The 10816-nt window shown below is 43.6% G+C and overlaps 1 protein-coding gene across 1 annotated transcript in view; it reads left to right on the top strand.

The window, feature by feature from the left end:
* Positions 1-7319, top strand: part of mcoln1b (mucolipin TRP cation channel 1b) — a 14219-nt gene extending 6900 nt beyond the window's left edge. The window contains exons 11-13 of the mRNA XM_058404830.1: positions 17-139; positions 693-899; positions 1997-7319. Of these exons, the coding sequence (XP_058260813.1) occupies positions 17-139; positions 693-899; positions 1997-2131 (465 nt within the window). The 3' untranslated portion in view covers positions 2132-7319. The remainder of the gene's footprint in view (positions 1-16; positions 140-692; positions 900-1996) is intronic.
* The last annotated feature ends 3497 nt before the right edge of the window (positions 7320-10816 follow it).

Here is a 10816-nt window from a genome sequence, read left to right as displayed (position 1 = left end):
GTGTGTGTGTGTATAGATCCTGATCGTGACCCTGAGAGCTGCGTTTCCAAACGTCATCCGCTTCTGCTGCTGCGCTGCAGCCATCTATATGGGCTACTGCTTCTGCGGCTGGATCGTCCTGGGACCCTACCATGCTAAAGTACACACACACACACACTGTACACACAGAAACACATGAACACGCATAGCATCCAGCTGTGCTAAAGTAACACACATGCACTCAGAAACGTTGTAAAATCACACACAGACACACACACACAAATATATTGCACTAAAGTAATACACACATGAACACACATAGACACTAACATTCTAAAGTAAAAACCATACACACATACACTTTGTAACACATATACACTCTGTACAATACTAAAATAACACAAATACACACACACACACCACAACACACCTATGCAATAATAACGTAAAACACACACACACACACGATCCATGCTTAAGCAACAAACAGATGCACACACAACACACCTACACTACAACAATAAAGTAACAAACACACTCTCAGACTGGCTAAAGTGACACAAACACTTGTGCATACACACACACACACACAAACTGTACAACTAATACCATTGCTAAAGAAACACACACACTCTGTACAACCTGACAAACAACCGTATTACACTGATTTCACACTCCTTTCCTGTGTGTGTGTGTGTGCGTGTGTGTATCAGTTCCGTTCCCTCTCCACGGTGTCGGAGTGTCTGTTCTCTTTGATAAACGGAGACGACATGTTCTCCACGTTCTCGGAAGTGGAGCGCAGCAGCACGTTGGTGTGGCTCTTCAGTCAGCTCTACCTCTACACCTTCATCTCGCTCTTCATCTACATGGTGCTGTCGCTCTTCATCGCCCTCATCACCGGCGCCTACGACACCATCACCGTGAGTCAGAGGAGGACGGAGGGAGATGGGGATAAGGGGCAGAGAGAGAAAGAGAGAGAGGGGGGAATGTTATTTTTATTATTAATAATATTATCCTTTCATACAACTGAATTTATGTCTTCTGTAAAAAAAAAAAAGTGCATGCTGTCAGAACAGGGGAGTGAGGCAGTGAGGAAGGATATGAGGCACTGAGTGATTGAATGAGGCAGGTAATATGTTAGTAAGGAAGGATGTGAGACAGGTAGTGATGGAGTGAGGCATGTAGCGAGGGAGTGAGGTAGATAGTGATGGAGTGAGGCAGGTAGCAAGGGATTGAGGTAGATAGTGAGGGAGTGAGGCAGGTAGCGAGTGAGTTAGGAAGGATGTGAGGCACTGAGTGAGGGAGTGAGGAAGATAGTGAGTAAGTAAGAGAGGATGTGAGGCACTGAGTGAGGGAGTGAGGCAAATAGTTAGTGATTGAGGCAAGTAATGAGTGAGTGAGGCAGACAGTATACGAGGCAGACACTGAATGAGGGAGAATTGAGGCCATGCTCTGAATGAATTAGGCAGTGAGTGCATAAGTGAAAGAGGCAGGGATGGAATGAGGCAATGAGGGAGTGAGATAGTGAGGCAGGGTAAGAATGAGGCAGCAAGGGAGTGAGGCAGGGTAAGAATGAGGCAGTGAGGGAGTGAGGCATGGTAAGAATGAGACAGGGAGGGAATGAGGCAGTGAGTAAAGGGAGTGAGTGATGCTGGGAAGGAATGAGGCAGTGAGTGAAGGGAGTGAGTGAGGTAGGCAGTGAGTGAGGCACCGAATGAGTGAGGAGTAAAGGCATAGAGTGATTGATGCAGTGAGTGAGGGAAGGAATGAGGCAGTGAGTGAGAGGTGTGAGTGATGAGGCAGACAATGAGTGAGGCACTAAATGAGCGAGGGCTAAATAGAGTGCAGTGGGTAAGTGGATGAGTGAGGGAGGGATTAGGAGAGTGCAGTGAGTGAGTGAGGCAGACAGGAAGTGAGGGAATGAGGCAGGGCGTCAGTGAGGGATCACACAGTTGTTAGTTGTGACATCACCCCCGGTGTATGGATTATATGTTTTTGTATGTGTGTGTTTCCATAGCAACAAGCCCAGGAGGCTCCTCATGTTTCAGACCTGCACATGTTCATCGCTCAGTGCATGGACACGCCCACCTCGGGAAAGTTCCAGAGCCCAGAACCCCCGGAGTCCTGCTCACTCTGCTGCTGCTTGAACTAGACAGGAAAGAGTGTGTGTGTGTGTGTGAGACAGTGTTTTACTTCTTGTTTGTAAATATTTGCCTGGTGTTCTTATAGAAGCTTGTTTACAGCTAATTTTTGGCATGTCAGGTGTTGCCTCTGAGTCAATAAGGGGCGGAGCTGAAGCTCATCGTCCAATCACAAACTTCGCATGACTTTAGCACAGCAGTCGCCTTCACATCAGCTAGCTCTCTAATGGTCTTGTTTGTAAACATTCAGCTGTCTTTCTTATAAAACGTAATACACACTAACCGTGTAGCCTGCTAGTGCTAGCAAGCTCGTTCACGAGATATACTATTAGCTGCTGGAGGCATGATGTTAAGCTAAACTAAACTGAGCTACTAAACGACTTCATCGGTTAGAGTTATGATTAGCTAGCTGGCTAGTTTAGCTAATGCTAAAAAGCAAAAAAAAAAAATCAGTATTTTATGCTAAGCAGGAAAAACCTGCTAGTTTTAAATTGGGTCACAGTTTTGAGAGATAAACTACGCCCATAGTTTCTAATAGCTGTGACGCTAGTCATGTTTCTCAGAACATGTAGACATTTGCTTGGTCGTTAGCACTAACATTCATTTTTCTCAAGAATTTGTAAAAACTTTGCGCTTGTTTTAATAGCTAGCTTTAAACACTTCCCTGTTGCCTAGCAATATTGTTCTCCTGACAGTGACCAAGCTCTATATGCAAATTACGTTTAAGCCCCACCCCCTTTTTGACTTGGGGACACCCTCATGGTTGGCTGGTGGTGAAGGGGTTTATAATGTTTTAATGTTGTGTTAATTTTATGGCGGTAACGTACCGAGCGCTAATCTCACTGAACTGTGTCACTAAGGATGTTTTATTGTGTTTAAGATATTTATCTTAAATCGTGTGTGTGTGTGTGTGTGTCTCATACTCCATGGAACTGAAGATGATACACGTGAACAGAGGTGTGGGATCCTGCATGACAAAAACAGAAAAAAGTCGCACAGCGTGAGCGAGCGCTTAGCCGTTAGCTGTTAACAGCGTCCGTTAACCGCGGCATGGAGCTACTGTGTGATGTATTTACAGCCTCGGTTCCTTCAGCCTGAGGAACTACCTGCTCAAAACCCCAGCCCCGCCCACATGTCTGAGTGATTGTTTTCAGGGGCAGATTTCACATCATGATGATGTTTCTACATCAGAGTTTCAAATGGAATATAAAAAACAAAACCTCTTCCTGTTTAGACCACGCCCACTTCAGGTTTCAACCCGACTACAGATACAGATAGATAGTGACATTGTGTTATATTTAATGGTCTGTAAGCAGCACATGCTTATTCTCTGTCTCTCTCTCTCTCTCTCTCTCTCTCTGTCTCTCTTTTTCTATCTCTGTCTCTCTCTTTCTCTCTCTCTTTATCTATCTCTCTCTGTCTCTCTTTATCTCTCCCTATCTCTCTCTCTCTCCCACACACAAACACACAGGAGCATCACACAGGAATCTTCACAGCTGGCTTACCGCTCTGTTCATTCTTGTCTTTCATTTCATCCCTGCAGTGTGTGTGTGTGTGTGTGTGAGAGAGAGAGAAAAGGACGAGCGTAGCCCGCAGCTTCACCAAGGCATCAATATTTATACGCGGGAACCGAGCGTGTGTTTAATGGAGCCGCAGTCGGAGTCCGGCTCCGCTGGCCTTTTCATCCGCACTGTCCCTGCCGAGAGGGAGAAAGAGAGGGAAAGACAGGGAGTGACTCTGACCGGGGGAGGTTATTATCCACGGACCATTCTCTCTTCTCTTTCTTTCTTTCTTTCTTTTCTTTCTTTCTTTCTTTCTCATTTCTTGTTTGTCTCACTCTCTCTCTCTCTAGTATCCCAGTCAGCCTTCTGCAGAGAGAGTGAGATCAGATCAGAGGCCTTAAAGATTTGGAGTGCGTCAGCGTTGCTTAATGTACTGGATTAAATTCAAAAAGTACATTAAGGGAGATTAATGAAAAGGACGCCTTGTGTAAAAGAAGCAGCTCTCGGTGCCAAAGGGCCACGGCATCGCAGGGTCATTTAACCCGACGTCTTCCTCATTCGACTCTTCAGATAGGCATCGGATGTTTGAGACCGTAAACGAATTAGACATTCATTCTAAAAGCATGATTTAGAGTGACTTCAAGAACATGGCCGCCGTCAGCCAATCAGCTCGCAGCACACACTTGACAGTGTAGCACTGAGCTCCTGACCATAATTTTATTAATATTCATGAAAATTCAATTCATCTGTGGTTCTTTTCTGTGTGTTTTGTTTGTTTGTCATTTGTTTCCATATGAACTGCGACTTTTGTGGAAACTAGCCGCTAGATACGGGAGCAGCGAGCGGTGCTTGGCCCCCGCGGATCGCTTCTGTTGCCTGTATTAATATTTAATTAATATTATTAATTAATTATGTAGTTTTTAATTGCAAGCTTTTAGGTTGGAATGGTCAACATTACCAAAAAAAAAAAAAAAAGCATCCATCCACTCAGTCGAGTCCAGACTAACAGGAAAAAAAACAAATGGTTTATTTTATTTTATTTTATTTTATTTTATTTTTTGCAGCCGTTTTTGTCTGTTTCTTTCCCCTCCTCTCCCCTGTGTGATCTGAGACACTGTAACATTAGCGAGCTTCATCATGTCTTCATCATTCCCATCTCCAGCCCTGTGTTTTTCCTCCTCTCTGTTTTGAAGTGTAAATTCCAGCCGCAGGAACAACCGGCTTTGTTTGTTTTCTTGTTTGTTTGGTGGGTTTTTTTTTTTTTGTTTTGTTCCCTGAGGGATGACGATCTGTCTGGAGGTGAAGCCCACAACACACTGTCTTCTCTATCTGTACACACAGGAAGGGAGATGAAAGGAGAAAGGGGAAAAAAAGAAAGGGAAAACAAAACAAAGGCTAACAGGGAGAGTGACGTGACACCAAAACCATTTCCCTCTTATCAGATACCTCTCTCTCTCTCTCTCTCTCTCTGTTTCTCTCTTTCTCTCTTTCTCTTTCTTTTACCACCTTGTACCATTTTATCAGCTGCATTTGACCGATCAGTCTCTCCAGAAACAAATGGAAATGTTCAGGCAGTGATTCTTGACACAGGTTCTCCCCAGGTTCTGGTAGAGACCTGTCATGTGACGTCACACATGAGCACAGCTCTTACAGGAAGTTAGGACAGATGTGTCGTCACTGCTAGGAGTTCTAGAAGAATCCTGTGGCTGTGATTTCATCGATTTGAGTAAATTTCCACAATCCTTGAAATCCTGGAGGGACTGAATATTAGAGCGAGACTCACCGATGCGGCTAGAAAGGCGAAAAAGCACAAGAATCTCGCAAATGTTGAAAAGATCCGCTCTCCCGGAACACAAACCCGGAGAAACATCCGTATGAGCCGATAACATTCCTGAAACGAAAGGTTTCCGGAATCCCGAACACATCCTCTACTGACAAGAAAAGGGAAAGCAAACTTTATTCTCTTTTATTTCTGAAACTGGAATGTGAACTGACTTTTCCTGTGTGTGTGTGTGTGTGTGTGTGTGAGAGAGAGACACACCAGCCTGTTTCATGTTATTTATAGTTTGATGTAATTGATGTGTAAATGTATTTTCTTTTAAACGTGTGCTTTGATTTCTTTCTATCAAGATGAGAAATTTGAAAAGCATGATGTCCTTCCTATCCATATCTGAGGACACACACACACACGTTTACAAACTCACATGTTCACACACACACGTTTAAACACACCCACATGTTCACAAACACACACATTCACACACACACACACACACACACACACATGTTCACACACATACACACACTTGTTTAAACACACACCCACATGTTCACAAACACACACATTCACACACACACACACACACACACACACACATGTTCACACACATACACACACTTGTTTAAACACACACCCACATGTTCACAAACACACACACGTTCACAAACTCACATGTTCACACACACACGTTTAAACACACCCACATGTTCACAAACACACACATTCACACACACACACACACACATGTTCACACACATACACACACTTGTTTAAACACACACCCACATGTTCACAAACACACACATGTTCACGCACCTACACGTTTAAACACACACACACGTGTTCACACACTACATACAGTATTTGAGATGCCTGTAGTTTTTAGACTGTAGAAGGTGCAAGTCAGACCTGCTAACACACGCTCCAAAAAAATAATTAATTAATTAATAAATAAGTAAGAGCTGTCGGTTGGAGGCGCTGACACTGAACCTGTTTTTGGGCTCTGTCCAGTGTTCTGTCCACTCTGTGGGTCACGTTTTTTGGAGGAAAACCAGACTAAAATAAAACTCCTTGTGTTTCGGTGCTGTTAGACGGAGCAGAGCATGCTGCTGAGTCACAGCAATCAGTGCTAACACAGGACGCGTGTTTAGCCTCAGATTCATTCTTTTGTTTCCTCCTCTCTCTCTCTCTCTCTCTCTCTCTCTCTTTTGGGAGATAATCTCTAAGCAAGAGGCGATTAAACCCAACACAGCTGCACAGGAAGTCACTTAGACTGAAGTGTTAATTGCTAGCCGGTGCGCGGCTTTGTGTCTCGAACCGCTCTGAAAAAACAAAACTCAGTTTGGATGGGTTCTGATGGAGGAAGAGGAGGAGGAGGAGTGTAGGAACAGACACAGGGAGGGCTGAGACTCCATCGATATACAGATAATCAATACAGAGAGTGAGCAGGAAGGAGGAAAGAGCTGAAGGAAGTGGTGCTAATAAAAAAATGTATACACGTCTGCAGGATGAGTGATTATATATCCTATGAGCTCCTTACGAGCAGGAATATAGCGTTTATAACGTTCTTTTTATTGATTAGTTTGTAATGAACAGCGGAGTCTGGAAGTCTGAGACGGCTAGACAGGCTATAAAACCTGAGGACATCCTAATGCAAGATCTGTCCTCACTGATGATTATATCAGCAACTCGGACTGTATGGAGTGAATAAACGAATGAAAGAGTTAACTAAAGAATAAAAGAATGAGCAAATGAACAAAAGAATCAGGGAATGAATGAAAGAATGAAAAATAAAAGAATGGACAAAAGAATCAGTGAATAATCAATGAATGAAAGAATATAAAATGAAAGAAAGAATGAAGGAATTAGTGAATGAATGAATGAACAGATGAAAGAATGAATGAACAAGTGAATGAATGAAGGAAAAAAAGAATGAGTGATTGAATGAAAAAGAAACGTATGAATGAATGATGGAAGGAATGATCGAATGAATGAATATACTAATGAATGAAAGAAAGAAAGAATAATTGAATGAATGAAGGAAGGAATGAACAAACAAAAGAAAGAAAGAATGATGGAACGGGGAAAAGAACGAATGAATGAATATATTAATTGATTGATTGATTGATTGATTGATTGATTAATTAATTAATGAGGGCCAGAGCTGAAGATGTCAATCAGAGGATTTGAGTAGAGTGAGAGGGACAGCAGTGTGTCCATCTGATATCCTCCACTGTCATTTATTATTCACTGAACTGTAGAGTCAGGACACAGGAAGCACTTACCCTGGAACCAGTGTGTGTGTGTGTGTGTGTGTGTGTGTGTGTGTGTGTGTGTGTGTCTCAGGTCTGTTGAGAGTCTGTCCCCGGGGGAGAAGCGAACTCCACGCGCACTGGAGCGTCAGGAATCCTGTCTCAGCTCTGTGCTCTTAAATCCTCCTCCTCACCTGTCAGTCTGTCAGTCTCTCGTCCCCGAGCCTGCAGGTTTATGCCCAGGAGGCTTCTCCGCACTAATCCCCCACTCTTTAGTCATGAGAGAGCAATCTGACATCGTCGTGTAAAAGCCTTAAGAGGAGCTATTATCCGTCACTGGGAGGAAAACCGGACTCTTTAAGGCTTCGATGAAAGGAAACTGAGCTTTGAGTCTTTCTTTTAAAGCTCGCAGTTGTGAAACATTAGCGTTCAGAATTCCAGCTGTGAAAATGGTTCAGATATATAAAACACAGAACAAACGACTGTCAAGAAACCCGAGTCGCCGTTAGCTATTAGCATGTGCGCAGAAATCACACGACATCGAAACACATGAAGAAGAAGCTCCGGGTCAGATCCAGTGACAGTCCTGTCAGAGTACAGTGTGTGAAGACTTTAACCTTTTAAAGAAACACTGCTTTCATGTTCACATCCAATTAAACCGATAACAATTAAAACATCGTGTGTTTCTGTGTGTGTGTATACGCGAGCTAGCGGCTCTGATCTTTCGATCACACACCGTGCCTCACCTTGTGGTGGTGTTTTCACTCGGTATCATGGCTAACACACCAAAATATCATCACTGAGTGTCCTTCAGAGGCTTCTTCAGTCCTTAGGAGCCCTAAACATGTTGAACTTGAGCTGAATATTTCTGTAATAATTCAGAGATGTTTCTTTTCCTAGACATCTCGTCTGTTTAAAATAGCCAGGTTATCCACCAATAGAGGAATGATTTCAGAAGAATTCATAACAATAATCATTTATACGTGTATTTCATCACCACCTCAGAATATCGCATTGGTTTTGGTGTATATTTCTATAATTTTTTCATTTCTAACATTATTATTTTCACTGAAGAGAACGTTCCAGAAAGCCGACTAAAAGACATGATTTTTCCCTTTAGCTCGATTTTCTGGGGTTCGAGCTCCCCGACCTTTCCCCCATGACTGTTGTGTCACAGCGGTGAACATGCGAGAGCTCAGAGAGCTAGCGTTCACCAGCTTCTCGCTATTAGCGTTTGTTAGCCCGTATCTCTCAGCGTACACCGCTGTAATTTTCCTAATGTGAAATATGCTAATCGGGAGCTGTTCTGGAACGTTCCAGGTCTCCAGGGAAACCGCGCTCCCTCGGAGGCGAGCGGGTTAGCGCGAGCGCTAACCTGCAAGGCATGTGCTTTCTTTTCACATGATCGCCTTCAGCCCGCACCTGCTCCGGCTCGAACCCGGTTCATTATTTATGTGAAATCCAGTGGTTTCTGAACTGCGCTGGGTGTGTCTGCATGCTGCTATCTAAACCCACACACACACACACACACACACCCAGTTCCTTTGTGTGTTTGTACTGACAAGTGGAACAAGTGTGTGTGTGTGTGTGTGTGTGTGTGTCTGTGTGTGTGTTCAGCGTGCAACTGCAAGAGCATGTCTTGTGCAGGTGTGCTTCGAGATACCTGCGATGCTTGTGTGTTTGACACACAGTGTGTGTGTGTGAGAGAGAGTGGGTCTATGAGTTCATCCACAGGAGTGCCAAGGCTGTGTTTGACAGTGTATTTGTGTGTGTATTGATAGAGTGTGTACTGTTGTGTGTCTGTGCTCGTCTCTGTCGGTGTTTGTCCATGTGCCAGCTCCTTTGTGTCGTGTTGCCCAGCTGCACACTCGGCCGCGACTCCTCAAAGACACACAGACGCACACCGAGTCTATTAAGAAAGGGAAGGGAAGGGAAGGGAATGGAAGAGAAGGGAAGTGAGCAGCGACTCGGCCGCCCTGCCCCTTCCTGCGTCTCCAGCGCGCCACTCCGCTGCTACAGGTCCACTTCCTGCCTTTGTGTGGGTGGCTGAGCAGAGCCAACACCTCCGTCCCACCGGCCTCTGTAATGCCAGCGTTGGCTCGCATTCGCTCTGTTTGTCCTGTTGATGGGATGAGATCATGGCCACCGTGGTGCTAAAGAAAATGGAGGAGAGGAGGAGGAGTTCTGAGGAAGGGAGCAACAGGACTCGAGCATAAGGTTCTGGATGTTGGAGTAAGGGCGTGTCCCGAATGCTGGAGTCGGGCAGCGCTGCCAAGTCTTTTCAGGGAAAAGTGGAGAACACGTACTTCAGAAGTGGCGAGAAATCTGCAGAGCGATTTGCATGTTTATTGAACAGACACGATCATTTACATATCAAAACATTCGGGTTTCAGAAGATTTTCTGAAGACACTTTTGTGTTTGAGGGAAAACAGTTTGGGATGGAACAGATGACTTTTAAAACAAACTAGTGATCAGCGATTGGTCATTTGGAGAAAAGGTGACTTGTGATTGGTCATTTTGAGAAAAGGCGATCAGTTATTGGTCATTTAAAGAAAAGGTGACTTGTGATTGGTCATTTTGAGAAAAGGCGATCAGTTATTGGTCATTAGTTACAAAGGTGATTTGATGATTGGTCATTTGATGAAAAGGTGATTTGAGGATTGATTGTTTGGAGAAAAGCTGATTTGTGATTGGTCATTTGGAGAAAATGTGATTTGTTATTGGTCATTAGTTACAAAGGTGACTTGTGATTGGTCATTGGGAGAAAAGGTAATTTGTGATTGGTCATTTGAAGAAAGTATGATTTGTGTTTGGTCATTTGAAAAAAAAGGTGACTTGTGATTGGTCATTAAGAGAAAATGTGATTTGTTATTGGTCATTAGTTACAAAGGTGATTTGATGATTGGTCATTTGATGAAAAGGTGATTTGAGGATTGATTGTTTGGAGAAAAGCTGATTTGTGATTGGTCATTTAGAGAAAATGTGATTTGTGAATAAAACACTGACCACCACACTGAGCTCATTAATATAAAGACTATCACACTTGATGCTAGTGTAGGAATGAAGAACAATTAAAAACTGGTGAAAATGTTAGATCATCTGAATGTGCAAAGATACAGCAGTATGAAAAAGGGTCATCTCAGATGAACTTTAACCCTGAA

Source organism: Hemibagrus wyckioides, linkage group LG12, assembly GCF_019097595.1.
Source record: "Hemibagrus wyckioides isolate EC202008001 linkage group LG12, SWU_Hwy_1.0, whole genome shotgun sequence".
Taxonomy (NCBI): Eukaryota; Metazoa; Chordata; class Actinopteri; order Siluriformes; family Bagridae; genus Hemibagrus; species Hemibagrus wyckioides.
Note: the sequence above shows the minus strand (reverse complement) of the source record. Positions and strands in the feature narration are given on the sequence as shown.